Source organism: Prionailurus viverrinus, chromosome C2, assembly GCF_022837055.1.
Source record: "Prionailurus viverrinus isolate Anna chromosome C2, UM_Priviv_1.0, whole genome shotgun sequence".
Classification (NCBI taxonomy): domain Eukaryota; kingdom Metazoa; phylum Chordata; class Mammalia; order Carnivora; family Felidae; genus Prionailurus; species Prionailurus viverrinus.
The window spans coordinates 132090117-132108590 of record NC_062569.1 but is presented as its reverse complement, the minus strand read 5'-3'; the positions used below and the strand labels follow the sequence as shown (position 1 = coordinate 132108590).

Below are 18474 nucleotides of genomic sequence, written 5' to 3'. Positions count from 1 at the left end.
ACACCATTACAGCAATCACAAAGTGCATTGTCTGAATGAAAGTGCTAAGTTATAGAAAACATGTATTTTTTGTACGTATAATAAAATCCATCATCGATGATAAAGGGTAAATGTAAAAGTTTTAAATGAAAGAAAACTAACCTATAATTTTTCTGTTGTACTTCCTACTCCCCCTCAAATGCCTTATATAGATAGGTTTTAAAAGTATAAATACAATTTTAATCCACAAAGTAATTTCCAAAATACCCTTAATTTTCTGAGCTTAATTTCTTTCTTTTATGACCAAATCTAAGTTAGCATAGTTTTTTGAGACATTCCTTGCTAAGAACAAGGATGAAATAAATGGGCTTTTGAAAATTTAGTGTATTTCTGCTGAGAAGCATATTGGAAAAGTAAAATAATTTATTTAAACATTTTTGTTCTCAGCTAATTTCCATGGCTAGAAAATCTTTTTGCATTTCAAAAGGCAAAATTGTAAATGATGTTAAATGCAGCTACTACATTTGGCTAAATTATGAAAATATCACCACATGCAGAAACTATCCAAACTATTCTTAGTCTTTTAAAAAAAAGACTTATCAAAGTATAACTGATGTACAATATACTGTACATTATAAAGCACATACTTTCCTGAGCTTCAGACATGTATACATCCATGAAAGCATCACCATAGACAAGACAATGTACCTATCCATCACTCCCACAAGTTTCTTCAAACTTTACTCCCTTTCCCTGATCATCCCAGGGCAACCATGGTCACTTTGTATTTTCTAGAAATTTACACAAATCAGATCATACTCTATGTACTCATTTTAGTCTGGTTTCTTACAACAGAAGTGATTATTTTGAGTTTCATCCCCAAGACTGTGTGTGTTAACGATCCATTCTGTCTTAACGCTCAGTAGTATTCTAATTGTCTGAATATCCCACACTTCTTTATCCAGTGACGTATTCCAGCTGTTGTGGCTATTACTGTACATGTCTTTGTGTGGACATATGTTTTAATTTCTCTTGAGTAAAAACTTGGAGAGAGCTTAGGTTGTATGTAGATTTATTTTTTCAAGAAACAACCAAACTGCTTTTGCAGAAGCGTTATACATGTTATATTCCCACTGACAGCTTAATAAGAGTTCTAGATCCATTTTCTACATCATTTGGATATGGGTTATATTTTTTTTTTAATTTTTTTTTCAACGTTTATTAATTTTGGGACAGAGAGAGACAGAGCATGAATGGGGGAGAGGCAGAGAGAGAGGGAGACACAGAATCGGAAACAGGCTCCAGGCTCTGAGCCACCAGCCCAGAGCCCGACGCGCGGCTCGAACTCACGGACCGCGAGATCGTGACCTGGCTGAAGTCGGACGCTTAACCGACTGCGCCACCCAGGCGCCCCGGATATGGGTTATATTTTTAACTAGTTCTTCCAGTGGGTACAAAATGGCACCTCTAGTTTTAATTTCCATTTTCCTATGAAATAATGTCAAGCACCTTTTCATGTAGTTATTTGTCTGTAGATCCTCTTTGGTGAAGTGTCTGTCCAAATATTTTTCCCAGAACAGTAATAGCTTATCTTATTATTGACTTATGCAAGTTCTGTATATATTCTAGATACAATTCCTTTATCTGATACGTGTTTTGCTAAGTGTGCACTTTATAGTATACAGTATATTGTACGTCAGTTACACCTTAACAAGTCTTTTTTAAAAAAAGACTAAGAATAGTTTGAATAGTTTCTGCATGTGGTGATATTTTCATAATTTAGCCAAATGCAGTAGCTGCATTTAACATCATTTACAATTTCACCCTTTGAAATTCAGAAAGATTTTCTAGCCACAGAAATTGACTGAGAGCAATTTGCTCCCAGTTGTGGCTTAACTTTTCATTTTGTATAAATTTTTCAGATAATAAGTTTTTAATTTTGATGAAGTCCAATTAATCATTTTTTTATGATTTGTGTCCTTGTTTTCTCCCACTTAAGAAATCTTTTCTTGGGGCGCCTGGGTGGCGCAGTCAGTTAAGCGTCCGACTTCAGCCAGGTCACGATCTCGCAGTCCGTGAGTTCGAGCCCCGCGTGGGGCTCTGGGCTGATGGCTCAGAGCCTGGAGCCTGTTTCCGATTCTGTGTCTCCCTCTCTCTCTGCCCCTCCCCCGTTCATGCTCTGTCTCTCTCTGTCCCAAAAAAAATAAATAAAACGTTGAAAAAAAAAAATTAAAAAAAAAAAAAAAAAGAAATCTTTTCTTAACCTAAGACATTAAAATTTTCTCTCATGTTTTCATCAAGAATTTTTAGTTTGTTTTCTTTTAGGTCTATAATCCATTATCAGTTTTTTTCATATATTTGAAAAAGATATGTTCTGTAAGGGCTGAGGGTTATCTTTTTGTCTACGATACCATCAGTTTAGAAGATTTTCCTTTGTCTACTGAATTGTTTTGTCAATTCTCATTAAAATCAACTCACTCTATATGTGTAGGTCTATTTCTGGATTCTATTCTGTTCCATTGATCTGTATGACTAGACTATCTTTTCACCAAAAATAATGCATTAGAGTTGATTCTTCCAACATTGTCTTTCTTTTTAAAATTACTATGGCTATTCTAGTAGTCCGATTTTCCATACAAATGTAATATCAATTTGTCAATTCCTATGAAAAAGCCTGCTGGGATTATGATCGGGATTGCACTGAATCTATAGATTAAACTGGGGATAATTGATATCATAACAATCAATATTGAATCCTCTCATCCTTAAACATATCTATCTCTTTAATTTCTCTCAGCAAAATTTTGTGGTTTTCTGTAAGTATCTTTTGTCCACTTTACCCCTAATAGTCCACATTTTATGCTACTGTATATATGTATTTTTTAATTTAAATTTCCCACTGTATTTACAAATACAACTGATTTTTTTTAAGTTTATTTTGAGGGGCGCCTGGGTGGCTCAGTTGATTAAGCATCCAACTTCGGCTCAGGTCATGATTTCAGAGTTCATGAGTTCGAGCCCTATATCAGGCTCTGTGCTGACAGCTGGAAGCCTGGAGTTTGCTTCTGATTCTGTGTCTCCTTCCTATTCTGCCCCTCCCCTGCTCACACACTCTCTCTCTCTCTCTCTCAAAAATAAACATTAAAAAAAAATTAAAGTTTCTTTTGAGAGAGAGAGAAAGAAGAAGAGGAGGAGGAGGAGAGAGAGGGTGACAGAACCCCAGAAGGCTCTGTGCTGTCAGTGCAGAGCCCAACACAGAACTCGAACTCATGAACTGTGAGATCATGACCTGAGCTGAAGTCAACAGCCCAACACTTAACTGACTGAGCCACCCAGGTGCCCCTAGAAATAAAATTGATTTTTGCATGTTTGCCTCATATCAGGTAACCTTGCTGAGTTCATTCCTTGGTTCTACCATCTTTTATTTATTTTTGTACAGTACTTAGAATTTTCTACATAGAAAACCAAGCATATACACAAAGACACCTTTATTTCTTCCCTTCTAATCTTCATGTTTATTTCCTTTTCCTGCTTTATAGCACTGGTTAAGAACTCCAGTCTACTGTTTAACAGAAGTGGTGAGGACAGATATCCTTGCTTGCTCCTGATTTTTGGGGCAAAGCATTCAGTCTTTCACCTAAGTATTATATTAGTCGTAGGCTTTTCATAAATGATTTTTATCAAGATAAAAAAGCTTCTTCCAGTTTCTAGTTTCTGAGAGATTTTAGGTACATCACCTTTTGTCAAATTCTTTATCTACTAAGGTGATTATATGGTTTTCTTCTTTAGTCTGTTACCATGGTGAATTAGACTGATTTTTGAACACTAAACCAACCTTGCAGTCTACATAAACTCCAGTTGCTGAGGTAGTATCCTTTATGGATGTTTCAAGAGTTATTTGCCACATATCTGCTACAACATTTTGCTTTTATGTTCATGAAGAATATTGGTCATTAGTTTCCTTTTCTTGAAATATCTTTTTCTAAGGGTGCTTGGATGGCTCAGTCGGTTGAGCAGCGCACCTGGATTTCAGCTCAGGTCACCATCTTGCAGTTCCTAGGATGGAGCCCTGTGTCAGGCTCGGTGTTGACAGCACACAGCCTGCTTGGGATTCTCTCTCTCCCTCTTCCTCTGACCCAGCCCTGCTCACACATGCTCTCTCTTTCAAAATAAATAAACTTAAAAAAGTATTTAAAAATTAAAAAAAAAAATAAAAGAAATATCTTTTTCTATTTGGCTTCACAGTAACGCTGGGCGCATGGAATGAACTGGGAAGTTTTACCTCATTCTCAATTTTCTGAAAAAACATGTAGAGAACTGGTATTATTCTTTCCTTACATGTTTGGTATAATTCACCAGTAAGCTACTTCATTGTTGAATTTTTTGGTGAGTAGGTTAACTAAAAATTCTATTTCTTTATGTAATATAGGGATACTCAGGTTATCTATTTTTCCATCAGTGAGCTTCAGTAGTTTGTGGCTTTCAAGATATTTGTCTATTTATAATATTCCACTATTCTATTTTATTTTCTAGAGAATTTATAGTGATATCCCTCTCTTTCATTGTTTATACTGGTAATTTGTTTCTTCTTTTTTTTTTTTTGCTCAGACTACCTAGAAATTCATTTTACTGATCTTAAGAAGCAGCTTTTGGTTCCATTAATTTTCTCTACTATTTCAATTTCATTTCTATTTCAATAATCTAGCTCTTATCTTTATTATTTCCTTTCTTCTACTTTCTTTTTTTTTCCTTTCTTCTAATTTCAAATATTAATGTGCTTTTTTTTCTAATTTGTTGATGTGCAAGCCAATGTCATAAATTTGAAACTATTCTTAATTTCTAATGTGTTTAGTTCATGTGTTTTCCACTAACATCTGCCTTAGCTATATCCTTCTAATTTTGGTATGTTGTGTTTTAATTTAAAATATTCTGAAATTTCCCCTCTGATTTTCTCTTTGTCCCTTGGGTTATTTAAAGGTGTATTACTTAATTTTCCACAATCAGAGAGATTTTCTAATATCTTTCTGTTGTCAAATTCCATCTTTATTCCACTGCAGTCAGAAAATATACTTTGCATGCTTTGAATCCTTCAAAATTTACTGAAACCTGTAAATCCAATCTTATTACTTTATTCATAACTAAAGACAGAAATTCCAGAATGACTCTGTCATTTGAAAATTCAAATTCCTTCAGGTGTTTGCCAAACGGAATTCAATTAAACATATTCCCTGCTCATATGCATCTTATCTCTGAGTAGTGGAAAATGAGAAAATGTTGTTTATTTGGAAATATTCACCCTTAAACAAGACTTTAAATAATATACCTTATGAGTAATACGGTTTTAGCTATTTGTATGAAGATTACCACTATTATGAACTATTTATCTCTGTTTTCTCAACATTTGAACGTGTTTTGTCATCAGTTTATGACTGTTTAAGCCAAAAGACATTATGAATGGGAGTGGGGAGGGGTGAGATGTTTACGGTGAGAATCCATCTTTACACTTCTAGTATCTCACAATTCTCCTAGACATTAAAATTACAAACAGTACCTTGGGGCGTGTGGGTGGCTCAGTCAGTACACCTGGTGTTTTTCATCACCTCAGCTGAATGTAGCACCAATCAGTGGCTGATAACTACCTATTAGTCCCACATATCTGCTTCAGAGATGTCAGTTATAGTATGTATTGATGTTACCATGCCACATTAAAGAATAACTTCAGCGGCACTGGGGTGGCTCAGTCAGTTAAGCATCCAACTCTTGACTTCAGCTCAAGTCATGATCTCAAGGGTTCATGAGTTTGAGCCCCGCAACAGGCTCTGTGGGGCCAGTGCAGAGCCTGCTTGAGATTCTGTCTCCCTCTCCTGCCCCTCTCCTGCTTGCTATCTCTCTACCAAAATAAATAAAAATAATAAACTTAAAGAATAACTTCATTTGTGAAATAATCTTTTAAAAAACTGCACAGATTCTTCTAAATAAAGGGTTTTTTTTCACAATTGAAGTAGAGATCCTTTTAATTCCTTAACCTAAAGGGACACCTGGACATACTGATCCATCTACTGCAAGAAAACAAATTTCTCTAGAAAGGTGAAGGTAAGATTTATATATTTCACGGGTACTCAGCTGAAAAATCTTAAAATTAGCTCTGGTACATAAGCATGGATGTTATGATCGTTTTTAAATACGACTCTAAAACTAACTTGGTCTTATTCAACATTTTGAAAAATAAAATAAATTAAAACTCTTTAAAGCACTAAAATCCAGAAACAAAAGAGAAAAAGTCAAGATACATATAAATACCTAATTGGAAGCAATATTTCCAAATAATGTCACGTAAATTATAAATATACTTCAACTGAGACATGAGAAGAAAGAGCTGTGGGGGCACTCGGGTGGCTCAGTCGGTTAAGCGCCCAACTCTTTAATTTTGGCTCAAGTCATGATCTCTCAATTCATGAGATGGAGCTCCACGCTTGGCTCTGTGCTGACAATGCAGAGCCTACTTGGGATTCTCTCTCTCCCTCTCTCCCTCTGCCCCTCCCCAGCTCGTAGGCCACATGCGCACTCTCTCTTTCGAAATAAGTAAATAAACATTTAAAAAAAAAAAAAAAGGAAAGCATTATTAAAAAAAAAAAAAAAAGGAGGAGGAGAGAACTGTGATTATTAACAAGGTGTGATAATGGAAGTAACAGTCCAAAACATTTCATGGAACAACTGTAATGAGTGAAGGGGTTTTGCTAAATTTCTCTGCAAGTCTGTGGGGTTGTCAGGTAATCTTGGTTCCCTTTGAAAATGGCTTGTTTAGGATTGCTTACCAGCCTGATACTCTACTGCTCAAAGATTATAGCCTGAAAAGCTAGCTATAAATCATTGTATTCCCACTAGTTTGCATTATAAATGTTTCATGTTTACAGAACAAGTGGTTTTCAAATTACACACTAAAAGAAAAATAGGAACGCCTGGGTGGCTCAACTGGTTAAGTGTCTGACTCTGGGTCTAGGCTCAGGTCATGATCTCGTGGTTTATGAGTTCAAGCCCCACATCAGGCTCTGCACTGACAGCACAGAGCCTGCTTGGGATCCTCTGTCTCCTTCCCCTGCTCACTCACATGTACGCGTGCTCTCTCTCAAAATAAATAAATAAATAAATATTTAAAAAAAAAAAAGAAAAATGGGATCCTGGGTGGCTCAGTTGGTTAAGCGTCTGACTTTGGCTCAGGTCGTGATCTTGCGGACCAAGAATTTGAGCTCTATCACACTCTATCTCTCTCCTCTCTCTCTCAAATATAAGTAAACATTAAAAAAAAAAATTAAAAAAAGAAGAAAAATATAATTCTATTACATATCATTAACACAAAAAGGAAGTCACGCAAAGTTCAATACTTTATGGTAACCTAACACTTTAACTTCTTTGTGCAACCAGTCCCCTTTTAGGGCTACAATTTCTTTATGACAAAATCCTTAAAGCCCTAAATACTCACATGTATCACCTCCATAATTAATTTCTTACATTAAATATAAATTTCTGCATCAGTCCTACTTTGAAAAGCTAACATGAATACAATAACATCATCTGAGGTACTTACTATGAACTATGTACTTCTAAGCCCTTTGTATGTTTTACCTCATTTAATTCTCAAAACCGTATACAATAATTACTAATATTATTTACACCTTTCAGGAAAGGAAACTGAACAGACAGTTCAAACCCTAAATCCACAGCCAGAATACCCAGGCAATCTAGCCCTGATTATGTGTGTGTTCTGTCACGTTATATTGCCTAACAATATAAACTTACAAAAAGGAAGTTATAGATTGGCACTGCAAAGACAGCCAGTGCAAAACTAATCTTTTAAAGGGCTCATCTACACAAAAATTTTTATTTTCACACAGTTTTTCGGGAGGCAATTGAAGAAAAACCTTGAATTATAAATTAAAACCTATAAAGTTTCTGAAATTTGACAATTCAAAAAGAAGAAAAAAGCAGGGGCATCCAGGTGGCTCTGTCAGTTGAGCAACACAACTCTTGATTTCAGCTCAAGTCATGATCTCACAGTTCATGGAATCAAGCCCCATGTTGGGTTCTGTGCTTTCTCAGAGCTGTCAATCCCTGCTTGGGATTCTCTCTCTCTCTCTGCTCCTCTCCCCACCCCCCAAAATAAATAAATGAACTTAAAAAAGAGAGAGTGAAAAGCAATTACTAAAGTGACACAATAAACTAGCATATTATTGACACACATGTGAAGAAAAATTCAGATTTATAATATACTGATAAAGAATAGAAAGTTACTATAGTAACTGAGATTAATGGGCTGAAATTCAAAATTAACAGTTTCATATTTGATGAGACAAACTGCCCTAAAATCAAGCACAGATAAAAGAATATCACACACACACACACACACACACACACACACACACACACACACTGCTTAAAAATCTTTCATAGTTTTACCTTTTGGTTTCGGGGTAAATCTTGAGCATTTGACGGAGGCTTGTAATTCAGAACTAATCTTCTAAATTCCAAAAGATTGAATAATGACTGAAAAAGAACAACAATTTAAGAAAACCTAGGGGAAAGTTCTATTAACAGAACTATAAAAATATGACTGGTCTTAGAGATTTATTTTTGACAACTATTCTACTTATACACAGGATTGTTGCCACTAGCACAAGACCTATTTTCTCCTGGAGAAAATGTCAAATTTCTTATATACTGACACACTATTCTTTATCATTAACAATATTTATTGTACTGAAAAGCAGAAAATTAATTGTGGACAACACAAAAAATCATACTATATATTAAATCTTTCTTTCTCTATGTGCTTAATAAGCAGTTTCCTCAAAAGGTACACAAATGCTAAGTCTAGAACTTTTTAAACATGTTATATTCGCTGAGTTATCTTGAGGTATCAATACTACAAAAATGTAGCACTAATAAATTTATGGGCCAGCTGCTAGGTTATAGAGACATAAAGAAATTACATATTATCTCTATGCTCAAGAAGACACACAGCCCAGAAAGGAGAAAGATATTAGAATAGAAATGTGACTCCAAGATACAATTCTATTGATCTCACAGAGGATGAGAGCATATGAAAGATGTCCACAGGAAAGCTTCCTAGAACTCATATTGTCATCATCATGATTATTTGTTTAAAAAAATGAAATAAAATGCAACTGAAAATAGCAGAACCTGTCATACACAGTAAACACACCAGAGTACTGTTTGCAAAATTTTCATTGTATGCATTTTATATACACGTGTGTGTCAAGTGTTTTACAATGTAAAATATATTCCTTTCTGTTGAAAATCACTATAGGAGGCAAGGATGCATGAGGTCTTAGCAAAGTTGTGTGAGCCAACTTGATAGAACATAAAGGTAGCACCACAAATCAATCATAAAACAAGATTTTGTTTAGGAGTTGGGGGTTGGGAAAACTGGCCCACTATATATAAAGAAAAAACTAGGATATAGATATATAGATATATAGATATAGATGTGGTTTAAAGACCTAAAATATGAAATATAAAACCAAGGGTGCCTGGGTGGATCAGTCGGTTGGGCGGCCGACTTCTGCTCAGGTCATGATCTGGTGGTTTGTGAGTTCGAGCCTCGCATCGGGCTCTGTGCTGACAGCTCAGAGCCTGGAGCCTGCTTCACATTCTGTGTCTCCCTCTCTCTTCCCCTTCCCTGCTTGCTCTCTCTTTGTCTCTCTCTCTCTCTCTCTCAAAAATAACAAACATTTAAAAAAAAATTAAAAAAGAAAGAAAGATAAAATCATAAAGCTGGCAACAGAAACTATAGGAAAATATTTTGGTTATCTTGTAATCTCGAAGTATTTCTCAATTAAACAAAATGAACATGTGAGGTAATTAATTTATTCATTCATTTAATAAATATTTATGGAGTACCCACTACATGCAGACACGAGGAGAACAAGAAGCAGAGAATAAAATATATTGAGTCTCTGGCAAAATAAGAATAGTATGGGAAGTGAAGAGTATGCAAGCAAAAAGAAAAAGGAGAAAATGTCCTTCAAATATAGCAGTGTATCAGAGTAACTGTGGAACTTTAAAAAGTACCTAGGTCAGGGGCTTCTCAACAAAGATAGAAAAATAAAGTACCACAGAAAATTCTGAAGTACTTCAAAGAATCAATGGCAAATTTCAAGATGGACAAGATTTGCAATACAGAACTTCTTGATTTATGATGGGGTTACATCTGGATAAACCCTCCCTACGATTAAAGTATCATTAAGCTGAAAATGCATTTAATACCCAAAACGTACCGAACATCTTCGCTTAGCCTAGCCTACCTCAAAAGTGTTCTGAACATTTACATTAGCGTACAGGTGGGCAAAATCATCTAATACAAAGTCTATTTTATAACAAAGTGTTGAATATATAATGTAATTTATTAAATACTGTACTGAAAGTGAAAAACAGAATAGGTTGTATGGGTACAGAATGGTTGTACGTATATCATTGTTTACCCTCATGATCACATGTCTGACTAGGAGCTAGCATCACAAGAAAGTACTATACGGCACACTGCTAGCCCAAGAAATGATCAAAATTTAGAGTACAACTTCTACTGAATATATACTGCTTTTGTACCACTGTATGCCAAAAAATCATAAACTGAACCATGATAAATCAGGGACCTATACTCTCAAATGTTGCCAGATCCAGTAAGGTAAGGGAAGAAAACTAACTTTTGGATTTGGCAACTGGGAAATCACCTTTTCAGTAGAATGATGGAAGAGAGGCAGCAAGGAGTACTGAAGAAATGGGATAGAAAAATGATAAAATACAGACTGTTTTATGAGGAGTTTAAATAGGAAAGAGAATAATGACAAATTAGGATAATCTCAATCCCACTTCTTTACTCTAAACTCCCATTAGGGAACATTTTTCTTCTCCCTGAATACCTTTCTAAACAATTATATTTCTTTTGGTGTGGGTCTATTGGTGATGAATTACTTCAGCTTCTGCTTAGTATGAAATTGTTTTTCTTCATTTTCATAAGATTTTCGCCAGTTATAGAATTTTAGATGCCCAGTTATTTTTTATAGCACTCTAAAAACAGTATTTCTGTTCAGAAGTCAGCTGTCAATCTTCGTTTTGTTTCTGTATAGAGGTGATACAGGCACCTCTTAACGCTTCATCTTAATGCATTTTGTAGAGCTCATGTTTTCTATAATTGAAGGTTGATGGCAACCCTTTGTCAAGCAAGCCTATTGGCACCACTTTTCCAACAGCACTTCTCATTTTGTGTTTCTGTGTCACATTTTGGTAATTCTTGCAATATTTTAAAATTTCTATTATTATATCTTTTATGGTGATCTACAATCAGTGATCTTGCATGTTACTAATGTAAACTTTTGGGGGGCTCTGCAAATCATGCCCACAAAAGATGACAAGCTTAATCAATTATGTTGTATGTGTTATGATTGCTGCCCCAACTGGCCATTCCTCCTTCTCTCTGACTCTCCTCAGGCTTCCCTATTTCTTAGGACACAACAATATTGAAATCAGGCCAATTACTAATACTACAGTGGCTTCTAAGTGTTCATTCAATTGATTTGGTTTTCAACTGTTTGGGCAAATTTCACTGCCATCTTAGTGTAAGAAACCGCTACAGCCACCCTAAACTTCAGCAACCACCACCCTCATCAGTTGGTAGCCATCGATATTGAAACGAGACCCTCCACCACCAAAAAGATTATGACTCATTGAAAGCTCAGATAATAGTATTTTTTAGCAATAAATTATTTTTAATTAAGGTATACATATTGGTTTTTTTAATGTAATCGTACTGTATACTGAATAGGCTGCAGTATAGTATAAACATAACTTTTATACACACTAAGAAACCAAAATATTCATTTGACTTGCTTTATTAAGATATTCATTTTATTGCGATTGTGTGGAACAAAACCCATGTGTCTCTGCGGTGTGCCTATACATCTTTTCCACCTGGCTACTTTTAGGATTTTTTCTTTGTCCATAGTTTTTTCCATTTTATGTGCCTTGGCACAATATTCTTTATGTTTATGCTACTTGATTCCTATTGTTTCCAGTATCTGTAGCTTGATCCCATTCATCACATTTGGAATATTCTCAGGCATCTTTTCAAATATTACTTTTGCTATATTCCCTTTTTATACTTTCCCTCTATAACCATAAATGTTATGTCAACACAATTCACCTTGTCCAAAATATCTCTTATATCCTCTTATCTGTACTTCATGGCTTCAGTCTGAAAATGTTCTTCAAACCAAATGTCCAGTTAACTAATTTTCTCTTCAGTTGTGTCAAATATACTGCTAAAGTCATCCACTGATTAACTTTATTGTATTCAGCAATTCTAAAATTTCTATTTTGCTTTTTTTATACTTTTTACTTTTCTATTGAAATTCTCAATCTTGCTTTTAATTCCTTCATCATATTAATAGTTATTATAACAAACAATTCAATTTTCAGGTTTCATATTGCCAGTTATTTTAATTTTTGATTATAACTGATTATAACTGATTTGAATACTAAACATTTATTTTTATGTGGAAAAAGTGGAGAAAATTCAAAGTTCTAGATAATATTACCTTCTAACAGAATTTACACATTTGCTTTTGGCAGGCACTAAAACTGGCGTCATTTGTAGTCCCAGATCAACTTAATCCAAACAATACTGAGATGAAGCTGGAATTCAAACACTATGAAGCCTGGCTTATTTTCAGTTCCCACTAATCCAACATTCTAGCCCTCTAGAATTTAACTGGAAGTCTAAGGTGTTTACTAATGCTCCAAGTTTGTACAAAACTATGCTTACCTTCCCAACCACTCAGCAGCCATTTCTGGAACTGTCTCAAGGATAAAATCTGCCCAAAATATGCAGCTTACTCTAAAAATGGTGATCTTTCAGAGCTTAGTCTCAAAATCCCTCACTGCTTTAGTGTTAGGTGACATAGTTGATTTTTTTGTTGATGTTCTTTTGGTTTGGTTGAGTTGGGTTCCAGAAAACTATGACCACGTAAGTGGTCTAATACAACCTAATAAGCTACAACTCTAAGTAGAACTAGTGATCATTACAATAAATCACAGAAATTAATGTTTTTAAGTCACAAATACTGTATATCCTCAACCATAGTCATAATAGTATTGATCAACCTATTTCTTCAAAAAAAAAGGTGGGAAAAGGTAAATGTCACTGCTGCCTAAACTGTGCCTGTGATTGATGCATCCTGAAAACAAGTATCCTTTCACTGAGTCCAAAGCTAAAAACTAAATTTTGAAGGTCGCTTGCTAAAATGGAATTTGGCTAAACTCTTGTTAATAACAGAAAGCTATGAGATGAGATTTCAAATAACTTGTGGAAAACAAAGAGCGATGACAAGAAAGCAAAGGGATATAAACTGTCTATAATGAAGATACTGAGGAAAAGTAAGATCACTTCTCCTTGGTGGATTAGGAAAAAAAAAAAAAAGAATGGTATCACATAAGTTCAGAGTAAGGCAGGGACTGGAAATAGATGGAATGATTAAAAGATGAAAGTCTGTATACAGAGCAATTAAATCTCCATGTCCTTCCCAGATACAGAAGATTGAGACAACTACCACTTCCTTCTGTGGGATACAGGAAATTTTGTCTTTGGATATAACTGAACTGAATGGACTTGGTTTCAGAAAAATCATAGTGTCTGTGTGTGTGTGAGGCAATGAGACTCAGGGCTACAAATAGGAGGAGTAAGTAAAAAACCCTGCAAAGTGATCCCCAATCAACCTTCACGCAATCACCTTTCTCTAGGCTTCCTTTTAGAAAGCCAGCAATCATACTTAAAACACAAAGAATCAGAATCCAGCTTGAACCTGAGACAGAGAAATCTGTGGTAAAGGGAACCAAATTTGGAAGGAAGGAAGGAAGGAAGGAAGGAAGGAAGGAAGGAAGGAACGAACGAACGAACGAACGAACGAATTAATGAACGAACGAACAGGGGTGCCTAGGCGGCTCAGTGGAAGCAGCCGACTTCAGCTCAGGTCATGATCTCGCGATTTCTGAGTTTGAGCCCCACATCGGGCTCTGTGCTAACAGCTCAGAGCCTGGAGCCTGCTTCAGATACTGTGTCTCCCTCTCTCTCTGCTCCTCCCCCACTCACACTCTGTCTCTCTTACTCTAAAAAAAAAAAAAAAAAAAAAAAAAAGGAGAAATGTTAAAAAAAAATTTTTAATTAAAAAAAATGAAACAAAGAAAGCAAGAAAGAGGGAGATGGAGTTAATATGTTTGTGCATACAGAACCATAACAGGGATGTTAGAGGAAATTTTAAGAATAAGTAAATAAAAAATGGAAAGAAAAAAATGGGAAACTGACTACTCCAGGAAAACAAAAAATTACAAAGGGATACTCCTAGTAAACCATTATAATGTTTACAAAATCATAGAAAATGTAAACACTGACTACTGACTATTTAAACTTATGATATAACTATGTTGAGAATGAAAAGAAAGGCAATTCTAGGTACATGAAATGGACAGCTAAATCCTCATCTATCTCAGCAGGAAGGCATGTCATTTAGAAAAATGACAAGAAAAAAATCTAGAACTGGTTGTAGTTACTTTTAAGACTCATCACTATAAGGTACGGAGGTTTGGGGAAGATTACTGTTGTTTTTCACTATAAGCCTTTTATTGCTGTGGAATTTTGTATTTTGTCTTTGAACCAGGTACTTCTGTTCTTTGATGAAAATTAAAGAGTTAAGAGAAAATAATGTGAATAAACATGTTAAATGATGTCCTAACATTTTTTGAAAACTTATAGCATCTTCTTGATCCCAATCATTTGGGTGAGAGAAGCATCTTAAATTTTCAATTCCACCATATATAATATATGCTCCTTTTTGGTTCTTTCAGTCACCCATTCAATAATTACCTAAAGGATTCCTCCAATGTGTTAGACACTATAATATATACTGGTATAAAACAATAACCTAGAAAATCTGTGCTCTGCCCTCAGGATACTTGTGGAATTACACGATTTATGAGGAAGGTGACCATATCCTTTATCTTCCAACTAACAACCCTTTTGAGTGTGAAATAGAGTTATAAGACTTATTAATAAGCACCAATGGATCTACAGTAGAAGTGAACTGGGGCTGTACAAGGCAAACAGATGTATGAGCATCTTACTTCTGAGCATCTCAGAGGCATCCAAATGGGAAAGGCACCAAGGGCCATCATGAGAATCCATGAATTATACCCCAAACTAGCAAGAGAGAATATATACCTCTAAATGAGTACCTCATTTCACTGATACCCTAGTGGAGAAAAAGAGCACCAATTAGTCCTTTTACATATAACTTCCAGGATAAAAATACTCGACTAGATAACGAGTTAATGCCCAATCCAGGACGGTCAGGCTAATATTGCTAGCATCCAAAAGATTTAAGCCATCCTCTGTACCATCTTCTCCTTGCTTATAGTCCCTTTCTGATATTGTTTCCCTTTTCTCCCAAAATATTGGTGCCAGTATCTAAAAGAACAAGTAAAACAAAGATGTACCCTCTGTAGTCTATCCCCGCTACCTATTCTGCAGTTAGAGGTTTATAATCCAAGTAAATGTCTATAATTGGCAGATATATTTACAAGGAAAAGAAGTCCCAGTTGTTTCACACTAGTCCTGCCAACTAAGTAAATTCCACCCCTGAGAAAACCCTGTAAGTGAAACTTTACAGTACATTTACGTCATAGTTTGAACAAGTTTCAATTCACTTTGGAAAAAAAAAATAAGAGACTTCCAGCACTAACAAGAGATTTCCTGCCCGACTTTCTTTCATAGATGAAAAATTCCATTTATGATGATAAATTTTTACACCTCAGATGATATCCATGGAATTAAAAAGTAATGTCACAAAATGAAAAAAGATAAAAGATTTTAATTACTAGAGATGAAAATGAAAAGCTACTTAAAAATAGGATAGACTTGGGCACCTGGGTGGCTCAATCAGTTGAGCATCCAACTTCAGCTCAAGTCATGACCTCGCAGTTTTTGCGTTCGAGCCCCACATCGGGCTCTGTGCTGACTACTCAGAGCCTGGAGCCTGCTTAGGATTCTGCGTCTCCCTTTCTCTCTGCCCCTCTCCCACTCACACTCTATCTCTCTAAAAAATAAACATTTAAAAAAAATTTTTTAAATAGAACAGACTTTAAAATTACAGCAAAAACATGGGGCGCCTGGGTGGCTCAGTCAGTTGAGCGTCCAACTTCGGCTCAGGTCACGATCTCGCGGTCCATGAGTACGAGCTCCGCGTCAGGCTCTGTGCTGACCGCTCAGAGCCTGGAGCCTATTTCGGATTCTGTGTCTCCCTCTCTCTCTGACCCTCCCCCGTTCATGCTCTGTCTCTGTCTCAAAAATAAATAAACGTTAAAAAAATAAAATAAAATAAAATAAAATAAAATAAAATAAAATAAAATAAAATAAAATAAAATAAAATAAAATAAAATAAAATAAAATAAAATAAAATAAAATAAAATTACAGCAAAAACAACAACAACAAAAAAACCTTGAAGTGGTCTTTTGACAAATTTTTCTTCCTACCCACAATTTCCCAAAACCTGAAGTGTAATGTGTATCCACACACCCAAAAGCCAATAATCCTAATACTTCATTATAACCCAAACTTTTCAAGGCTAGAGGTCATTTCTGCAATGTGTCTAGATTTTGCAAAAAATAATATAATAATAACAATAATCCCAAGAACCCTATACTAGCCTATGTTAGGAGTGTGGTAAGGCTACATTACCAGTTACACAGCCACTAATCCAAGGAAAAATTTAAAAATTAGTGAAATTATTTCAAATTTTAAATAGGACAAGAAATTTTTGTAGTCCATTCTCTTCCCCACCAAAAAACACCAAAAATTTGAAAAGTAAAACAAAAGCTAAGATTAGCAAACATCACTTAGAGTAGAAATAGATGGACAAGTTTCAAATTTGAACTAAGGGGTGCCTGGGTGGTTCTGTCAGTTTAGCATCCGGCTTCAGCTCAGGTCAGGATCACACAGATCGTTGAGTTCAAGCCCCACATCTGGCTTTGTGCTGACAGCTCAGAGCCTGCCTCAGATTCTCTGCCCCTCCCCTGCTTGTATTCATTCATTCGTTTTCTCTCTTTGTCTCTCCCTCTCTCTCAAAAATGAATAAACTTAATAACATAAAATATTTAAGGATACTATTCTTCCATGTGCAATCAATTTAATATACAAGAACTACTATATAACTTCAAATCTAATGTTTGAAGAATCAAAATTTTAATTTCCACAATGATTGAAGAACAGATGCCTGCACAAAAACACTCTGCTTAATTTCTTCACTTTAAAATAAAATTCTCAGGGTGCCTGGGTGGCTCAGTCGGTTGAGTGTCTGACTTTGGCTCAGGTCATGACCTCACAGCTCGTGGGTTTGAGCCCCAAATGGGCTCTGTGCTGACAGCTCAGAGCCTGGAGCCTGTTTTGGATTCTGTGTCTCCCTCTCTGCCCCTCCCCGACTCATGCTCTGTCTCTGTCTCAAAAATAAACGTTAAAAATTAAAAATAAAAATAATAATAATAATAATAATAAAATAAAATAAAATTCTGGGGGCACCTGGATGTCTCAGTCAATTAAGTGTCTGACTTCGGCTCAGGTCATGATCTTGCGGTTAGTGAGTTCGAGTCCCACATCGGGCTCTGTGCTGATGGCTCAGAGTCTGGAGCCTGCTTTGGATCCTGTGTCTCTCTCTCTGTCTCTCTCTCTGTCTCTCTCTCTCTCTGCCCCTACCCCCACTTAAACTCTGTCTTTCTCAAAAATAAATAAACATTAAAAAATAGTAATAATAAATAAATAAAATAAAATTCTGGGATGCCTGAGTAGTTCAGTCAGTTAAGCGTCCCACTTTGACTCAGGTCATGACCTGGTGGTTCATGAGTTCGAGCCCTGTGTCAAACTCTATACTGACAGCTCAGAGCCTAGAGCCTGCTTTGGATTTTGTGTGTGTCTCTCTCTCTTTGCCCTTTCCCCATTCTTGCATGCTCACGCGCACTCTCTCTCTCTCTCTCTCTCTAATAAATATAAAAGAAAATTAAAAAAAAATTTGAACCAAGATACTGAAAGAAGTTTATCCTATGAAAACAAAAAGTGGTTATCCCCATTTCTATTAGTATGAATTTAGTCATCATTTCAAACAGGACTTTCTTACAATACGGTGTAGAGAAATACAAAGCACCTATTCTAACTAAGAAATATTGATTATTTGCAAGTACTTTCTTCTAACAGTTTTTCTAAAAGAGGCCTCATTAACCAATGAGCCTCATTAGCTGGCCATTAAAGTGCAGAGATAGCATCTACTTGTCTAAATACAAGCAGCAAAGCATAATTGAAGACTCACATCACAGCCTTCAAACTGTGCTTCGTATTTTTAAAATAAGGTCTAAATTATAAAACTTATATCGAACAACAAAAT

General features: G+C 35.5%; 1 protein-coding gene across 4 annotated transcripts in view; it reads right to left on the bottom strand.

The window, feature by feature from the left end:
* The window catches only part of USP25 (ubiquitin specific peptidase 25), a 152758-nt gene that overhangs the window by 78758 nt on the left and 55526 nt on the right, over positions 1 to 18474 (bottom strand). For all 4 annotated transcript variants that reach the window (XM_047875088.1, XM_047875092.1, XM_047875090.1 and 1 more), the window contains one exon: positions 8434 to 8520. In XM_047875088.1, the coding sequence (XP_047731044.1) occupies positions 8434 to 8520 (87 nt within the window). The remainder of the gene's footprint in view (positions 1 to 8433; positions 8521 to 18474) is intronic.